At 42.0% G+C, this 20,353-nt stretch overlaps 1 protein-coding gene across 2 annotated transcripts in view; it reads left to right on the top strand.

Moving 5' to 3' along the window:
- The window catches only part of LOC144684941 (TBC1 domain family member whacked), a 166,244-nt gene that overhangs the window by 7,967 nt on the left and 137,924 nt on the right, over window positions 1-20,353 (top strand). For both annotated transcript variants that reach the window (XR_013577591.1, XM_078549380.1), the window contains exons 2-5: window positions 8,045-8,132; window positions 9,961-10,068; window positions 11,556-11,748; window positions 14,612-14,737. Coding sequence is in view for 1 of the 2 variants with exons in the window: in XM_078549380.1 (XP_078405506.1) it covers window positions 8,045-8,132; window positions 9,961-10,068; window positions 11,556-11,748; window positions 14,612-14,737 (515 nt within the window). In the remaining variant the exon portion in view is untranslated. The remainder of the gene's footprint in view (window positions 1-8,044; window positions 8,133-9,960; window positions 10,069-11,555; window positions 11,749-14,611; window positions 14,738-20,353) is intronic.

The raw sequence follows: 20,353 nt of genomic DNA, 5'->3' as shown, positions 1-20,353 counted from the left end.
CAGATCAAGTTAACTGCAGCTGTGAAGCCGAATGTGGGCGCTGCTGTGAGTTTAGGAGAGGTGAATGAGATACATGAGTTATAAAGAATTTTTGTCGAGGGGGAAAAGTAACCCTTTATCCCTCAAATGAGATAGCTTAACCTATAATCATACTTAGAAATACAGGAGCCACTCAAACACTTTTGGTGGGGAAAGATATAACTTTTCCACCAGACAGTGTATTAAAAGCCAAAGTTTTAGTCAATGGTATTGGTGGGGAGTATTTACCCGTACCTTTGTGCTGGGTGCAATTGGAGTGTGACTTATTATCTGGGGCAGTGACGGTAGGAGTTATTCAGCAGTTACCCGTAGATGGAGATGATTTACTCCTGGGAAATGATTTATCCAGAACGAAGGCAGTAGCTTCTTCCAAAATTACAGAAAGCCCAAGTGAGGTTAAAGAGGCGGAGCAGTTACAGGAAAAGTTCCAGGATTTTTTCCTTCATGTGTGATGACTCGAGCAAAGGCTAAGCAAAGTCCATCGTCAAAGTGATACCTTGGACAGATACTTGGCTGGCTGAAACTTTCTTTACAGACTAAGATGATCCAAAAATGATGTTTAACCAGTCTTCTCCAGTTGAGGCTCAACAAGCTGATACAGAATTAAGTAAGGTAGCACAATCAGCCCAAGCTGAAGCTAAGGCAGTTCCAGAATGTTGTTACATTAGAAATGGAATTCTAATGAGGAAGTGGAGACCTTGTCACAGACCTGCAGATGAGGAATGGACGCTTGGTCATCAGGTAGTGGTACCGCCCAAATATCGTAAAGAGATTTTACAGATAGCACATGAAATTCCTATGGCAGGACATGTAGGGATATGGAAAACTCAAGCATAGATAAGCTGGCAGTTTCACAGGCCAGGTCTTCACAAGGAAGTGGTGCAGTTTTGTAAAATGTGCCAGATGGTAGGAAAACCACAACATGCAATCAAACCGGCACCCTTAATTCCTATCCCAGTTTTTGAGGAACCATTCAGTAGGGTGTTAGTGGACTGTGTGGGACTGTTAACAAAAGCAGGACACCAGTATATCCTTACTATTATGGATATGACAACTCGATTTCCAGAGGCCATCCCTTTAAGGACCATTACGGCTAAAGTAGTGGTATAGAAGTTAACCCAATTTTTTTACTCTATGAATTACCGTTAGAGATCCAGTCGGATCAAGGTTCCAATTTTATGTCTAGAATTTTTCAGAACATAATGGTAGTTTGGGAATAAAACAGTTAAAGTCCACAGCATATCATCCACAAACACAGGGAGCTTTAGGGAGGTACCATCAAATTCTCCAAACAATGATTAGTGCATATTGTCATGACTATCCCCATGATTGGGACAAAGAACTGGAATTTCTTTTATTTGCTACCCGAGATTCACCAAATGAATCTACTGGTTTAGGCCCTTTTGAATTAATTTACAGACATGAAATAAGAGGTCCTCTAAAATTAATCAAAGAAAAATTTTTAGGAAAGACGAATCCTCTGTTAGATTTTGTCTGTGTCCCAGGAACTGCTCATGGGAGCCTGAAAAGTGGCAAACGGACATAGCAGCATTGCAGGGTAGCTATTTAGGCAATGATACCCAGAGTGTGACAGGAAGGGACAGAGTGCACAAACATTAAAAAACAGCAGCAAATAGGGTCAAAGAGGGAAAAAAACGATTAGAAAGGCAAAATTATTGGCTCTTTACTTAAATGCACATAGTATTCAGAACAAAATAAATGAATTAACGGCACAAAAAGAGGTTAATGGGTACAATCTTATAGCCATTATGGAGACATGGTTACATGGAGATCAAAGACTGGGAACTAAATATTCTGGGGCATGTGACTTTTTGAAAGGACAGGCAGGAAGGAAAGGGTGGTGGGGCTGCTTCATTAGTACGAGATGGAATAAGTACAATAGCAAGAAATGATCTTGGATCGGAAGATGTAGAATCCATATGGGTGAAGGTAAGAAATAACAAGGGGAAGAAGACATTGGTGGGAATAGTCTTCAGGTCCCCTAACAGTAGCTATGCTGTAGGACTAAGAATTAATCAGTAGATAATGAGGGCATGTAAGAATGTATATTAATCAAGGGTGACTTTAATCTTCATGTAGATTGGGAAAATCAAATTGGCAGAGGTAGCCACGAGCAAGAATTCATAGTATATTTGGGACCATTTCCTAGAACAATATGTTGTGGATCCAATCAGGGACCAGGCTATTTTGGACCTGGTAATGAGTAATGAGGCAGGTTTAATAAATGATCTGAGTAAAAGATCCTCTAGGAAACAGTGACCATAAGATGGTGAAATTTAGCATTCAGTTTGAGAGTGAGAAACTTGGGTGGGAAAGAGCGGTGCTAAACTTAAATAAGGGTAATTACAAAGGAATGAGGGCAGAGTTGGCTGGAGTGGACTGGGGAAGGAGTTTAGCAGAAAAGACGGTTGATGAACAATGGCAGACATTTAAGAAAATAGCTCATGACTTACAACAAAGATATATCCCAGTGAGGAAGAAGGAATGTAGGAAGGGGATAAACCAACAATGGTTAACCAAGGAAGTTAAGGACAGTATCAAATTGAAAAAAAATATATACAATGTGGTAAAGATTAATGGTAAGCCAGAGGTTTAGGAAAGTTTTAAAAACTAACAGAAGATGACCAAAAGAATAAAAAAGAGGGAGAAAATAAACTTTGAGGGTAAACTAGCAAGTAATATAAAATTGGACAGTAAGAGCTTTAAGTACATAAAAAGGAAGAGAGGCCAAAGTCAATATAGGCCCCTTAGAGAATGAGGCTGGGGAAATAATGGTGAACCAGGAAATGGCAGAGGAGTTGAATAAATACTTTGCCTCAGTCTTCACGATAGAAGGCACTAGTATCATACCAAAAATACTAAATAATCAAGGGGCAAATGGGGGCCGGAAAGAAATACAATAAGTATCACTAGAGAAAAAGTACTAGAGAAAGTAATGGGGCTAAAAGCTGATAAGTCACCTGGACCTGATGGTTGCATCTTAGGATATTAAAGGAAGTAGCTGCAGAGATAATGGATGCACTGGTAGTAATCTTCCAAGAATTCTTAGATTCTGGAAAAGTCCCAGGAGATTGGAAAACTGCCAATGTAACACCCTTATTCAATAAGGGAGGGAGGGAGGCAAAAAATGGGTAGCTATAGGCCAGTAAGCTTAACATCCATCATTGGGAAAATGTTGGAGTCTATTATAAAGGACGTAATAGCAGAGTATTTAGAAATACATAATATAATCAAGCAGAGTCAGCATGGCTTCATGAAGGGGAAATCATGCCTGACAAATTTATTAGAATTCTTTGAGGAGGTAACTAGCAGGATAGATAAAGGGAACAAGTAGATGTAATATATTTGGATTTCCAAAAGGCGATTGATAAGGTACCGCACATAAGGCTACTTGATAAAGTAAGAGCCCAGGGTGTTGGGGTAGTATATTAGCATGGATAGAGGATTGGCTAACTAATAGAAGACAGCGTTGGCATAGGGGGGGTATTTTCAGGATGGCAACCTGCAACCAGTGGAGTGCCACAGGGATTAAAGTTTGCAGATGACACAAAATAGGTGGGAAGGCAAGTGGTGAGGGCGACACAGAATCTACAGGTTAAGTGAGTGGGCAAAAACTTGGCAGATGAATATAATGTGGGAAAATGTGAGGTTATGCACTTTGGCAGGAAGAATAGAGGAGCTGAATATTACTTAAATGGAGAAAGACTGCAGAAAGCTGCAGCACAGAAGGATTTGGGGGCCCTTGTGCATGAATCCCAAAAAGCTAGCATACAAGTTCAGCAAGTAATAGGAAAGGCTAATGGAATATTGGCCTTTATTTCAACGGGAATGGAGTATAAAAATAAGGAAATCTTGCTAAACTATATAAGGCACTATTTAGACCGCACCTAGAATATTGTGAACTGTTTTGGTCCCCTTGTCTAGGAAAGATGTACTGGCATTGGAGGCAGTCTAGAGAAGGTTCACTAGGTTGATTCTGGGTATGGAGGGATTTTCTTAGAGGAGAGGTTGAATAGCCTGGGCCTGTACTCATTGGAGTTTAGAAGAATGAGAGGTGACCTTATTGAAACATATAAGATTCTTAGGGGGCTTGACAAGGTAGATGCTGAAAGGTTGTTTTCCCCTTGTGGAAGAGTCGAGGACCAGAGGGCATAATCTGAGTAAGGAGGTCACTCGTTTAAGACCGAGATGAGGAGGAATTTCTTCTCTATGGTTAATCTGTGGAATTCTTTACCACAGAGGGCTGTAGAGGCTGGATCGTTAAGTATATTCAAGGCTGAGATAGACAGATTTTTAATTGGTAAGGGAATCAGGGGTTATAGGGAAGGGACAGGAAAGTGGAGTTGAGGATTAGCAGATCAGCCATGATCTCAGAGTGGCGGAGCAGACTCAATGGGCCGAATGGCCTACTTCTGCTCCTACGTCCTTTGGTCTAACACTGAAACATCAGGATAGTTAGATAGCATAATTTCATACTTAGAAATAGGACAACGAGAGGACCTAGTGAGGTTATTTACAGAATTTAAAGTGACCTGTAGGGATGAACCAAGGTCGATAACTTTAGCCACAGATGATGTGGATGTAGGGGAATTTTCTCCTATAAAGCGACATTCTTATCAGTTAAGTCCAGAGAAATGAGCAGAAGTTCAATATATGTTAGGAAATCACCTAATTGAACCTAGTCATAGCAGTTGGAGTTATCTGATGGATCAACCAGATTCTGCATAGGCTATAGAAAAGTTAATGCGTTAACAAAAACAGATTGTTACCCAACCCCTTGTCTAGAAGATTGTATTGACAGGGTTTGCAGTGCCACCTTCCTTACTAAGATAGGTTTGTTTAAAGGATACAACCAAGTACCTTTAACATTGTGAACTAAGGAGGTATCAACTTTTTACATGCCAAATGGGCTATACCAATGTTGAGTAATGCCATTTGGACTAAAAAATGCTCCAGTCACTTGCAAATACTAATGAATCAGGTGATCACTAATGTTCCTAACCCTGGTTTACTTAGATGATGTATTGTTTTATAACAACACATGGAAAGACCATTTGAAACACCTGGAACCCTTATTTAAACAATTACAGGTGGCAGATCTAGTAATAAAGCTTGCCAAAAGTGAGTTCACTAAAGTGAGAGTAACTTTTATTTGGGCATATCGTAGGGCAGCGACAAGTCCTGCTAAGAACAGCAAAGGTACAGGCTTTGAAAGAATTCCCTGTCCCTAAAACTAAACAGGAAATCATGAGACTTTTAAGGATGTGCGGTTTCTATCGGAAATTTGTGCCAAACTTCAGCACATTAGCAGCTCCACAAACAGATTTATTGCAAAAGAAAGCAAAGGTGCTATGGTCAAGAGAGTGCCAGAGAGCTTTTGAGAAGCTGAAGGTGATTCTAACTAATGAACCAGTATTAGCTGCCCCTAATTTCATTAAACCCTTGAAGTTGGAAATCGATGCTAGTGACTTGGAGGTGGGTGCAGTCTTGTTGCAAGATGGTGAATTGGGCATAGAGAAGCCATTGGGGTACTTTTCTAAAAAAATTAAATCAGCATCAAAAGAGATGCTCCATATTAGAAAAGGAAACCCTGGGATTATTATTGGCTCTTAAGCATTTTGAGGTATATATCCAACATGGTTGTAAAGAAACATTAGTATATACTGGCCATAACCCTTTGGAAAAATTTAAGACTCATAATGACAGACTGTTCCGATAGATCTTATAACTTGAAGGTTGTTCATATTGCTGGAATAGATTAACATAATTGCTGATCCATTATCAAGAATGTTAAATTTTTATAATTGTCTGGAAAGCAAAAAAGTCAGAAAACTGAATAGATTCCGTATAAGCAGTGAATGTCTGAGTGAGTGTGTTTGATATCTCTTTTCTGCATACATTGTGATGAAACACATTTGGAAATGGTGTTTCATCTTTTAAGGGTGGAGGCAAGTTGGAATCCTATCTCTCAAGACTGAAGTTTTCTTTTACAAAATAGAAGAATTTGGCAAGATCTGGACATATGGTTGCTAACCTGGGATTTTTTTTAAAAGGTCGTAAGTTCACCTTGGAACTGTCAACAAGCTGGCCCCTTGCAAGAAATCACCTGACCTATATGGTACTTGAGAATGAGTTGTTTGTTTGTTTGTGTTGAACTGCAAAGCTCTTTAATTAAACTGGGAGATGAAAAGGCAGTCACATGGGAGAGAGGGAAAAAACTGAAGTTGTGAACTTGATTGTTTTGAAGGCAGTTTTCTTGACCAAGCTGAGGAAGGAAGGCTACCTTGACTAGCTCCCTCTCTCTACATTGCCTAAAATTGTGTGTGGCTATCAACCTATAGCCAGAGAACCTTCATCTCAGTGTAACCAGTCTGCATTTCGACCTGCAAAGCTGAGACCAGTGGTGAGAACTTCCAGGCATCCATCAGGACCAATGGCCCGTCTTCACATGAGAGAACTACAGGCCTACAGCTTCGAGATCCTGCAAACTTTATCCTTTATTTTATAATGCCCATCCTCCAAAGCCTATCTCTGCAGAGAGACTCTACCTGTTTGTCCTTTTGCTTGAGTGTGTGCTAGGGGAATTCTCTAGGAAGAAATAGTTATACTTTCTGATTACAATTGTGTGTTAGCCAGTACTTGCAACTTGTTAAAAGAAGTTTTGTTTTAAAATAAATTAATCATCCTGAGTTTTTGAAAGAAGCCTGATCAGAGTCTCTTTTATTCTGAGTACTAGGGGTATAAGAGCGCAATTGGCCATTTTGGTGAGAAAATTAAATGTTTAAATTAATGGTATGGCCTGTGGCGTCATGGAACTTGATAATTTATGCACTCCCATCCTGGCTGTAACAGTATGCAGATAGAGTGAGTCATTAGGGAGGTAAATGGAATGTTGTTGTTTATTGCAAGGGGAATGGAATTTAAAAGTTGGGATGTTTTGCAAAAATTGTACAAGGCATTGGTGAGACCATATCTGCAGTACTGTGTACAGTTTTCCTCTCATTCAAGAAAGGATACAAATGCGTTAGAAGCAGTTCAGAGGAAGTTCACTTGACTGACAGCTGGGTTAGGGGGTTATATTATGAGTAAAGGTTGGACAGGCTGGGCTGTTATCCATTGGTGTTCAGGAGAATGAGGGGTCGTCTTATTGAAACACATAAGATCCTAAGGGAGTGGAATTGACGGGGTTGATGCTGAAAGGGTATTTCCCTTGCGGGAGAGACTAGAACGAGTGGACACAGTTTAAAAATAAGGCATCTCCAATTTAAAACAGAGAAGGAGAAGCTTTATCTTTGAGGGTCAGAAGTCTTTGGAACTCACTCTCCCAGAGAACGGTGGAGGCAGTGTCATTGAATACTTTTTAAGGCAGAGATAAATGGATTCTTGACTAACAAAGGAGTCAAAGGTTACCAGGAGCAGGTGAGAATATGGAGTTGAGGCCGCAATTAGATCAACCATGATGTTATAACATGATCGAGCAGGCTCAAAGGGACTATTGGCCTACTTCTGCTCCTAGTTCATAAATTTGACACTTTCTTCTCTTCCTCCCCACCCATTTTCCTCACTCTCTGACTATCTCTCTGCCTGTTCTTTTCTGTCTGTCTCTCGGTGTCTATGATCTCATTTTTCTCCTCTCTCCCTTCTCTCAATCCATCCCCATGAATCCCTTTACTCAACTTACAATTACTACATAAGGGTAAAACTAAAGTTAAGCCTTTCATACGTAATGGGGATCATGTGACTGCACAAACGAATCAGCCATAAGCGCTGATAACCAGAGCAGTGGAGCTTTTTCACCTTTGTCTCAGTGCAAACATGTAGCTTCATCAGAAGCCCTGGAAATAAAGTTTACTGTTTCTTACAAGAAACCAGCTGGGAACCCCAAGTTTACTACACATTCTCTTCTCTCGCTCTCTGTCTGTCTGCCGGGCGCCCGGCGCACGCGCGCTCTGTCTGCATTAAACTTTTGTATCTCACTTCACAGTTATCCAAGTGTCAGTGCTTCCAAGCTGGAATCATGGCAGGACATGCTTAGCAACTGGAATGAGGCTGGTGCATCGTGCATGGACAAGGTAACAGGAATAGTGATGACCTCTGAAAATGTTTCAAAAACCATTAGTTGTGGGCGTGTTGTTCGTATGTGGGATGCCCTCTTTCCTTCCTGACCTCCGTTTTCTCCAAAATGAAGTTTGAGGCTGAAGGTCAGGTCTGATCCACTTGGCTGAGCATCCCGTAACAAGTAACTGTCAAGAAGAAATGTGCTTGGGATGAACCATACTAGTGATTTTTCTCCTTTCAAGCAGGGACTTCAGAGAATGGTTTTTTTTAAATTTTGCTGAAGGGGCTGGACAGCCCCAGTGCTAGCTCATTGGTCCTTTCGGTGAGAATCATCTCCAGGTGGTTTAGCAATTTGTGCACATGGTGATATGGAAGTAATAGACTTCACACCCATGATTTGCCAGACTGAGAGTTTGTAATCTCACTTCATGGCTGTAAGAAAGGGTCAAGCAGGGGCCATGTCTTTCCAACACCCAAGAGGGAGGAGGAAATTGGATGGAGTCCTGCCCTCCCCTGATCACTCTCACTCAGCTGGTCATAAAGTGGCACCTGTAGAGGCACGGTGACCATGAGAACAGAGAATATTGCACTGCATTGCTAATGCTAAATATTTACTAATCCTGTGTGTTTTGGGAATTGCATCCAAGAAATTTATTTGATACAAAAAGTGGGAAATCAGAATGAGTTGGGGGGTTGGTGGTGGGGTGGGGGAGAGAATTGTGATGTTGAATTATGAGGAGCAGTTACGTAAATTGGGTGCCTTCTCAGTGCAAAAGAGAAGGTTGAGACAGGCCTATTCAATATGAAGCATGACAAGCTGTTTCACCTTGTCCAGAATAGCAGAATCAAAGGGCATGGCTTGTGTTGAAGGAAATAAATTCAAAATTAATCCATGGAAAGAATATTTCGGTGAATGATGGGTCAATCTATAGAATGGGATCCCTGAGGAGATGGGGAAGGATGGAGTGTTGATTTCTTAATGCATATTAGATAGATTCCTTTCATAAAATGTTATTTTGGGATGGCTGTCTGAGTAATGTGAAACAATACATATAGTGAGTGTACCGAGCTTGGGAAGAACAGATGAATTTGGACCTACGGTTCCCAGAGCTCTCCTGCACTCGTGTTTTCCTCAACTCGTGTCTGGGTCTGTTGATAGGGATTGATTATTATGATTAGTCAACAACTTCACTGTTGTTGGATTATGGGACTAATTGGATGGTAGAAGGTGAACTGGAAGGCCTTTGAGAAGGTGGTGGTGGGGCCTATTTCTTGACTCTGCACAGTCTCAATGTTTCATAAAGGTTTGATGCAACTGAATGACTTGCTAGGCCATTTTGGCAATTAAGAGTCAAACCACTTTGGTGTGGACTGGAGTCACATATAGGCCCAGACCAGGTAAGGGTGGTTCCTTCTGTAAAGGACATTGGTGAATGAGTTTTTACACTGATCTGGGTCATAATTCATGTCACTTTACTGATCCCAGCTTATTATTTCCAAGTTTAAAAAAACCTTAATTTAAATTCTCAAACTGCTCAGGATGGGATTTGAACTCCCATTCTGCAGTCTATTAGTCCAGACCTCTGGGATTCCTTTTGATATTTAAATGGAGAGCAACAAGATTCTAGAGCTCTGTGGATCTTGCTTTTCTCTGCTCTGTACGAGGCAGGGGAAGGCCCATCCTGATCCCTCGGCATGTTCAACTCCATCCTTTTGAAACCCATCTCTGTTTACTTGCAAAATATTTAATGCCTTGTACATTGTGCTTCACTGTTAAACTGACACCACATTTGATCCTTTTATACAGCGTTCAGAGTTTGTTTTTATTAAAACTTATTTCAGATGCATGGCTTCCTCGAAGCTGGCGTTCCCATCAAACTACGTGGTCATCTGTGGAAATGCCTTCTCGGTAGTGACCTCGCTAAAGAGAGCAGTACTCACACCTACCGAGTAAGGAAAAGTTTATTTTTGATCTGAAGTGAGCATGTTTTAATTTATAAAAATAAGATAGGTCACATTCTGTCAGTCTAAACACCTGGATAGAGATTACTGAAAGGAAAAAGATAGACATACATTTATACAGCACTTATCACCACCTCTGGATGTCCCAAAACACTTTACAGATAATTAAATACTTTTGAAACGTAGTCACTGAAATGTAGGAAACAACAGTTAATTTACACACAGCAATGTAATAATGACCAGCTTATCTGATTTTTAGTGATTTTGGTTGACAAATAAATGTTGACCAGGAACTGGTGAGAAATGTCTTGCTTTCCTTCAAAATAGTGCCATGTATTGGGAAGGCAGATGGGGCCTCAGTTTAATGCCTCATCTGAAAGATGGCACTTTCAACAGTGCAGTACTCTCTCAGTACTGCAATGGGAGTCTAGGCACCTCATTCATCTCTGGAGTGGGATTGGACCTCAGGACCTCGTGCCTCAGATGAGACTGCTATCAGCCTAGCTAGGGCTGACACAGCTGAAATGCAAGTTATTGACTCCAACTGTGAGCAACATGACAGGAGTTGCATTAGTGATTTTAAAAGTGATGGTCATCAATGCAAAATTCATAAGGTCTAAAGAAAATAGAAAATTTCACTCTGTAATTCTGATTGAATCACATAATAACAGTTGTACCAACATCTAAGTTATTGCTGCTTGGCAGATAACAAATGTTTTTTTTTTGGTCAGCTTTTGGCTGTTTAATTAAAATTTCATGGTGATATGAAAGGAAACAGTCACAGTGAGAGTTGGTATGATGAAGGGGTTAAAGTCAAGGTTGTTTTTTGGTGAAGGAAGGAAGGTGACAGTGTGCCATTTGGACCATCTGTTGGAACAAGGATGTCTAAACTTCAGCCTCAACTTGTCCCACTCCTCCCTTCCCACCACCCACCCTGCCTCCCTACGCACTTGCCACATAAACTGCAAAAGATTCATTTTCAAGTATTTATCCAATTCCCTGTTGAATCTGCTTCCACCAACTTTTAAACAGTGTATTTTAACTCAAAACAACTCGTTACCTAAATGTTATTTTTCTCCATCTCCTTTTCTGGTCCCTCTGTCAACCACCTTAACTTTGTGCCCTCTGGTTACCAACCCTCCAGCCAGTGGAAGCAGTTTCCCCTTATTTACTCTATCAAAACCCCTCAGAGTTTTGAACATTTCAAGTAAACCTCCTTGATGTTCTCCTTGGAGCAAAAAAAGTTTCCAGCATCCCCAGTCTCCACACATAACTGAGGCACCTCATCCCTGGTACCATTCTAGTAAATGCCCTCTACAGCTTCTCTAAGGCTTTGGCATCGTTCCTAATGTGCAGTGCCCAGAAATGAAAAGAATACTCCAGCTGAGGCATAACCATTGTTTTATTGAGAAATGCTTGAGAATAAGTTGATTTAAGAATAACTTGGCTTAAGAACGGCTTAACACTTCTCCCAGGAGTACGTGCAGGAACTCCGCAGTCAGCTCGCGAGCCTTGGTGTGAATGAGTATGGGGTGCAGATGGCCATTTCTACACTGGACAATGCAGATAAAGAGAGGGCAGAAACAGAGAGCAGAACTTGCAACCTGACGCCTAACCGAAACCCTGAGGTCACGATTGAAACATTGAGACAGATTGTCCTGGATGTTGGTAAGGTGGCTGAATTGTGTGAAGGTGATGGTTTTGTTTCTTGTTGCCCAGGTGAAGAAGTTCAATGGGCTGACAATTTAGGCATGAGATGAGGAGAAATTTCTTCACTCAGAGGGTTTGTGAACCTTTGGAATTCTCTACCCCAGAGACTGTGGATGCTCAGTCATTGAGTATATTCAAGAATGAAATCAATAGATTTTTTTTGGATACCTGGGGAATTAAGGGAAATAGGGATGTGACCAGCCATTGTTGAGTAGGCTGGAAGGCCCAAATGGCTTACTTCTACTTCTGTTTCTTTTGTTCTTATGTATTGGGAGGTGGCATTTGCAGTTGGGCAGCCAAGATTGTGACCTGACCAGCAGCACCAATGCTGCCAAGGCAATAGGTAATCCATGTATTAGAATGAGCAGGATTTGGTGAGGGGTGGGCTTGCTGACTGTAGAAGGGTGTCCTGGGAGATTTAGTATTTGCAGATTGGTTATTGTTGTCATGTCAATTGACCATAATTGACTCTTCAGGCAAAGAGAAAAGCATAATCCCTGCAGGATTTAATTTTACCCCATTTCCCCCACCATCCTTTGAACATGTATACACCTACTTAACGCCATACCTGTCGAGACCGTAGATTGTCTAGTCAATGATTGACTAGCGTATGCCAAAATATGAGCGGAACAAGTGAACCAATCACCTTGGCTATTTCAGCTTGAAGATAGCAGCAGACCGTCTGTGGCCAAACTCAGTCAATTATTTCCAGGGAGAGCAGTTCAGTGGGATTAGTTTGGTACTAATACAGGACTACGGGCAGAAAGTGGAGCAATGGGATGTTTTTTGGGATTGATATAGGGCTATGGGGAGAGAGAAGGGCAGTGGGATTACTTTGGGATTGGTACAGGGCTACAAGGAGAGAAATGAACTGTGGGATTAGTTTGAGATTGATACAGGGCTATGGGAGAGAGAATGGAAGAGCCAAAATCTTGGACCTCTCTCCCTAATAGCACTGAATGTACCTCCACCTCATGGACTGCTTTGATTCGAGAAGATTGCTCACTAGCACCTTCTCAAGGGCAATTAGGGATGCTGGCCTTGCCAGCAATGCACTCATCCCATGAATGAATTCATCAAAAAAAAGTTTAAGGTTGATACAGGACTATAGGATAAGAGTGAGCCCATGGGATTAATTAGTGATTAATACAGGACTGTGGGGGAAGAGTGACGCCTCAAAGTTAGGGCTGGAACTTACTTCATTAAGTTCCCTTTTAACAGCATGATAATTAGTACAATGCCAATTAACTGCTCTGGCCCAGAAAGCGAACAGTTTAAACTGTTAACTATGATTCCTACAGGTAGCAAATTGTTGGAGATTTTAAAATATCAAATTTTAATTATTCTACTTTTCCTTTCTGTCTTTTCCTCTTATTGCAATATTTATTTCTTTATTTCTCTTTCTGGACCTGTTTTGACTCAAATTCACCTGATTTTCTTCTCCGTTGTTCCTCTGTTTCTTTCTCAAACCTTACTTGGTTAAAGTGATGATTGCTGGTTCGCTCCCCACCATTATCAGCATGTTATAGGGTAAATTATGTTTGACTTGAGGGGTGCAGCAAAAAGCTGAACTAATGGGGTACACCACAAGATTCTCCACTCCAACAAGAACGGTGCCAATGTTATCTTTTGCTCTGTGTTTCTTTGACTAATGTTTTCTCTCAGTATTTGTAAGTAAACTTTTATTTTGCCAGTGGGGTAATTAGGTCTCCTTGATAATGTAATTTTTTGGAGCCTTTAAACAACAATAGCTTTGTAGACAATTATTTGTTCTGTGATTCATTAATCTTTTTTAGTTACAAATAAAAACTAGCAATCTTTACATAGGAAAAGTCTTAAAGGTGCTTTGCAGGAGCACAAGCAGACAAAAATTTACACCTAGCAGTGTTTTAAGGAGCTCCTTTTATAAAACAAAAGGAGAAATTTAAGGAAGCAGTCCCAAAGCTTAGGATCTTGGCAACTGAAGGCATGGCCACCACTGGTGAAGCAAAGTAAGTTGGTGATGTGCAAGAGACCAGAATTGGAGGAGCACAGAGATCTCGGAATGTTGTAGGGATGGAGGATGATAGAGGTGGAGAGGGGCAAGGCCATGGAGGGATTTGAACACGAGGATGGGAATTTTTAAATTTGAAGCATTGCTGGACTCAGAGCCAGTCTCGGCCTGTGAGGACAATTGTGATGGGTTAACAGGACTTAGTGCAAGTTAGGACACAGGCAGTGCAAATTAGGACACAAGCAGCAGAGTTTTGGATAAATTACATATAATTTTACAGCACAAACAGGCAATTCGGCCCAACTGATCTGTGTTTGTGTTCAATTCTATTTTGTTTCATCCTATTAACATATCCTTCTATTCCTTTCTCCCTCGTGTTTATCTAGCTTCACTTAAATGCATCTATATTATTCTTCACTGCAACCACTCCACATGGTAGTGAGTTCCACATTCTCACCACTCTCTGGGTACAGACGTTTCTTTTGAATTCCATCTTTAGAATTTTTTGTGACTGTCTTATATTTATGGCCCTTAGATTTTGATACACCACAAGAGGAAATACCTTCTCTACATCTATCAAACTCCTTCATATCTTATTCAGTAACCGCTCAGTCTTCTCTTTTCTAGAGAAGAGGCCAGCTCATTCAATCTTTCCTGATAAGTTCTGACAACTCAGTTTTGTTTCATCTCATCATCTGAATTTATTGGAACAAGCCCATAAACATCATGTTTTTACATGCGTAAATATTATTTGTGACTTTTTGTGTGTTAAAAGATGACCTCTTTAAGCACAGCATACTTCGTAATTTTGCTCTTTATTTTGTGCAGAAAGATCTTTTCCCACTCACTGTTCCCTGATGGGTAAAAATCCAGAGGCTAAAGAGGGGCAAGCAAAGTTATTCAGGATCCTCTCTGCATATGCCAAGCATAATCCTCAGATAGGCTACTGCCAAGGTAAGAGCCACATGTCTATTCAGCACATCTTTAATACAGAGTAAGTATCCCAGGGAGCATCATCTCTGTCAGCATAATGTCATGAGGGATCAAATTTCTTAATAGTAATCAGTATGGGCTATCCTAAAAGTAAGAATGAAATTGCATCTATACAGCTCCTTTCATGACCTCAGGACATTGCAACCAACATGACTAAAACAGATTATCTGTTCTTTACCACATTGCTGTTTGTGGGAGTTTGCTGTGCACAAATTGGCTGCTGCATTTCCCACATTACAGCCAATGAAGTACATGTGAAGTGTAGACGCTGTTATAAAGTGCTTTGGGATATCCTGAGGTTGTAAAAGGTGCTGTAGAAATGTGACTGTCTTTTTGCTTGTGTATCAAAAATACAATTTATATTCTGATAACAAAAGTTGTAATAATGGTTCCTAGTGTAGCAAGGAGGGGTGGAGGAATTGTAGTGTTCAGCTAAGCATTCTGCTTCACATCACAGCATTTCAACTTTTTGGGAGTTTGTGCTCTTAGTGGATATTAAATTTAAGGGTGTGATGGAAAATCCAAGCAAAGTGTTAATTATTAGAGAAGTTACAAATGCACCCTGAAGATCCCTCCTTGCTGTCTCTGCAGAATCCCCAGCCACTGGGGTGTGTGTGCATGCGTGTAAGATTTTGTGGATCGGGATCACAGATACCTAAATAAGCAGTCGACTAGTCACAAGTAATTTTAAGATGGTTTATTGAATTTATGAAGAAGCAACGGTTTAGATAGGATACATTAACTAATTAGACAGAAAGTATACGACCCGTAACGGTTGTGGTTTATTGGTGCCAAATGGCAGACAACTAGTTGGCACAGAATGTGTTGATCTCACCATCCCCCTCCTCCTCGTCCATCTTAAGAAGACGGCTACTAACAAGTACTGCAACCTCCCCAACACCTCAGCAGTATCCCATCCCTCAACAGGAACTCTCCAGGACCTCCGTCCGACCTCAGCCCCCAGCACCTCAGCCCCCTATCACCAATATATATATATCCTTTTTGGGGTGCTGGTAACTTACCCAGTGTCAGTCCTCTAATGATTCTGACCAATGGATACAGGACAGGTACTCCAAATGTCAAGGTGGTTAACACCTCCCCTGTTCTTCATCCTCATGAGGTCAGTTTTTAGTTTACATCACGCTGAGGGTCATATCTTGGTTCTAAACAATTGCATAGATAAGGAGGTACAGAAGATGCCACTCTATCAGCTTACAATGTCAACATGGAAGCCTGAAATAAGACCATTTAGAGGTCAAAGCGTTAGAAATCCTCTTTCCAGTAAGAAAATCAATGCTGCCTAGCTAATCCCATAAAATGCAGGAAATATCTGCTTATTAAAGACCCCAATTTCTTACAGTAGTTGAGAGCCAAAAGGGGGCAGTAGTGTTCCAGGTAATAGAACAATTTTCTGAGATCTCTGCATAATTTGCACACTTAGCATTTTAGAAAAGGTGGAAGTATTGTGGCTTTCACTTTGCTGATAATTGTTGAATTTTTTTCAAATGTTAAAATTTCAGATTTAAAACCAGCTGATAATATATGCAAGTACCCAGGGTGCACTTGCACTACCCCGGGTTAGATATTATTGAGGTAGAACCCAGGCTGCCTGTGAATTCAACCATCCTCAATTAACATCACATTGTGAGGAGCCTGACAGGTGGAAATTCAGCTGGGAAAGTTTCAAGTGACTGGTCAAAGCTAAGCTGGCTTGACCAAGTATGGGAAGAAGGGAATGGAAGAGTAAGAATGAGCTGAGACCCAGCAGGAGAGAGAGCACAATTGTGGGAACTATTGGTACCTATTGCCAGCTCACTGTGGAATCTATTGCCAGCCTGGACTTGCCCAAATTGTAAGTAATTCTGGAAAGTATTGCAACAAAAACTGAATGTGCATCGTGCCTTTAATGTCACAAGGTGATTTATCAGAGGTTAAAGATAAGACTGAAGCATTTGCAACAATCGTCTGCCAGAAGTGCTGAGTGGATGATCCATCTCTGCCTCCTCCGGAGGTCTCCAGCAACACAGATGCCAACTCGATTCACTCCATGTGATTTAGGAGAAGTGATGGTATAGTGGTATTGTCGTTGGACTAGTAACCCAGAGATCCAGGGTAATGATCTGGGGACCGGGGTTCGAATGCCACAGCAGATGGTGGAATTTGAATTCAATAAAAATCTGGAATTAAATGTCTAATGATGATTGTCGATTGTTCTTAAAAAAAAAACTAATGCCCTTTAGGAAATCTCATCCTTACCTGGTCTGGCCTACATGTGACTCCAGGCACAGCAATGTGGTTGACTCTTAACTGCATGCCACTCAGCTGTATCAAACCACAACAAAGTCACGAAACTGAATGGACAACCCAGCTTCGACCTAGGCACTGGAAACGACAACGGCAATCTCAGCCCTGTCAGCCCTGCAAAGGGGAGGCAAAATTGGGAAAGCTATCTGTCAGACTTGTCAAGCATAGTCATCCTCACGGAATTATATCTTACAGATAATGTCCCAGACACCACCATCACCATCCCTCAGGAGTGGCAGGACATTGATATGCAGTCGGGAGGGAATTGCCCTGGGAGTCCTCAACATTGACTCCAGACCCCATGAAGTCTCATGGCATCAGGTCAAACATGGGTAAGGAAACCTCCTGCTGATGACCAGATACCACCCTCCCTCAGCTGATGAATCAGTGCTCCTCCATGTTGAACATCACTTGGAGGAAGCACTGAGGATGGCAAGGGCGCCATCTGGGTGGGGGAACTTCAATGCCCATCACCAAGAGTGGCTCGGTAACACCACTACTGACTGAGCTAAATGACATAGCTGCTAGACTGGACCTGTGGCAGGTGGTGAGGGAACCAACAAGAGGGAAAAACATACTTGGCCTCATCTTCACCAATCAGCGTGCCGCAGATGCATCTGTCCATGACAGTATCGGTAGGAGTGACCACTGCACAGTCGTTGTGGAGACGAAGTCCCGCCTTCACATTGAGGATACCCTCCATCGTGTTGTGTGGCACTACAACCATGCTAAATGGGATAGATTTCGAACACATCTAGCAACTCAAGACTGGGTATCCACGAGGCACTGTGGGCCATCATCAGCAGCAGAATTGTACTCGAACAGAATCTGTAATCTCATGGCCTGCATATTCCCACTCTACCATTACCATCAAGCCAGGGGATGAACCCTGGTTCAATGAAGAGTGCAGGAGGGCATGGCAGGAGCAGCACCAGGCATACCTAAAAATGAGGTGTCAACTTGGTGAAGCTACAACACAAGACTATTTGCATGCCAAACAGTATAAGCAGCAAGTGACAGACAGCTAAGCAATCCCACAACCAACGCCATCCTTAATGATGGAGGGGCCCAGCACATCAGTGGAAAAGCCAGAAGTGCCGAGTGGATGATCCAACTCAGCCTCCTCCAGAGGTCCCCAGCAACACAGATGCCAGTCTTCAGCCAATTCAATTCACTCTACATGATATCAAGAAACAGCTGAAGGCACAGGATAGTGCAAAGGCTATGGGCCCTGACAATATTCCGGCAATAATACTGAAGACTTGTGCTCCAGAATTTGCCGCGCCCCTAGTCAAGCTGTTCCAGTACAGCTACAACACTGACATCTACCTGGCAATGTGCAAAATTGCCCAGGTATGTCCTGTACACAAAATGCAGGACAACTTCAACCTGGCCAATTACTGCCCCATCAGTCTACTCTCGTTCATCAGTAAAGTAATGGAAGGGGTCATCAACAGTGCTATGAAACAGCACTTGCTTAGCAATAACCTGCTCACTGACGTCCAGTTTGGGTTCTGCCAGGGCCACTCAGCTCCTGACTTCATTACAGCCTTGATTCAAACATGGACAAAAGAGCTGAACTCTCGAGGTGAGGTGAGAGTGACTGCCCTTGACATCAAAGCTGCATTTGAATGAGCGTGGCATCAAGTACCCTAGCAAAACTGGAGTTAATGGGAATCAGGGGAAAACTTTCTGCTGATTGGATTCATACCTAGCACAAAGGAAGATGGTTGTGGTTGTTGAAGGCCAGTCATCTCAGCTCCAGGACATCACTGCAGGAGATCCACAGGGTAGTGACCTCAGCCCAACCATCTTCAGCTGCTTTATCAATGATCTTCTTTCCATCGTAAGGCCAGAAGTGGGAATGTTTGCTGATGATTGCACAATGTTCAGTGCCATTCATTATTCCTCAAATACTGAAGCAATCCATGTCCAAATGCAGCAAGACCTGGACAATATCCAGGCTTGATCTGACAAGTGGCAATGACCATCTCCAACAAGAGAAAATCTAACCATTGCTCCATGACATTCAATGGCCTTACCATCACTGAATCGCCCACTATCTGGGGGCTACCATTGATCAGAAATGGAACTGGACTAGCCATATAAATACTGTGGCTACAAGAGCAGGTCAGAGGCTAGGAATCCTGCAGCGAGTAACTCACCCCCTGACTCCCCAAAGCCGGTCCAACTTCTAGAAGGCACAGGTCAAGAATGTGATGGAATACTCTCCCCTTGTCTGGAGAAGTGCAGCTCCAACAACACTCAAGAAGCTTGACACCATCCAGGACAAAGCAGCTCACTTCATTGGCACTCCCTCCACCACCAACGCACAGTGGCAGCTGTGTGTCATCTACAAGGAGCTCACCAATGTTCCTTCGACAGCAACTCCCAAACCAAAGACCACTACATCTAGGAGGACAAGGGCAGCAGACGCATGAGAACAGCTCCAGCTGTAAGTTCCCCTCCAAGCCACTCGCCATCCTGACTTGGAAATATACTGCTGTTCCTTCACTATCACTGGGTCAAAATCCTGCAACTCCCTTCCTAACAGCACTGTAGGTGTACCTACACCACATGGACAGCAGTGGTTCAAGAAGTCGGCTCACCACCACCACCTTGAGGGAAATTAGGGATGGGCAATAAATGCTGGCCTAGCCAGCGATGCCCACATCCCATGAATGAATTTTTTAAAAAATTGACACTGAAGTACATGTGATATTAAGGCAGGTGACTAAAAGCTTGTCAAAGTGGTAGATTTGGAGAAGAGAGGGAGGTATGGAGGTTTAGAGAGAGAATTCCAAACCTCAGGCCCCAGGTAGCTAAAGGCACAGCTGCCAATGATGGAATGATGGAAATCAGGAATGCGCAAGACGCTAGAATTAGAGGAAGGCAGATATCTGGGGGTTGGGTGAGGTGGATGTGGTTGTAGTGTTGGAGGAGGTTTCAGAGATTGGAAAGGACAGGACAATAGAGTGTTTTGAACACAATGATGAGAATTATAATTTTGAGGCATTGGTGGACCAGGAGACAATACAGGGGAGTGAGCATAGGAATGATGGGTATATTTACACAAGCTAATATACAGCCCTTTCATTACACCTTGGGTTAGCTATCAATGAGTTGTCCTTAATGGGAGTATGTTGGGGATTTGAAATTGAGCTGCAATTCTCTAGTGCTGATTCGGCAACCTAAAGTCCCTTCGACTGTGGGATTGTTAGTTTATCTTTCAATGTAACAGTGTCCTTTCCAAAATTGCTTTTTCTGACTTGC

The sequence above is a fragment of the Cetorhinus maximus genome, chromosome 9 (genome assembly GCF_964194155.1).
Source record: "Cetorhinus maximus chromosome 9, sCetMax3.hap1.1, whole genome shotgun sequence".
NCBI lineage: Eukaryota > Metazoa > Chordata > Chondrichthyes > Lamniformes > Cetorhinidae > Cetorhinus > Cetorhinus maximus.
Note: the sequence above shows the minus strand (reverse complement) of the source record. Positions and strands in the feature narration are given on the sequence as shown.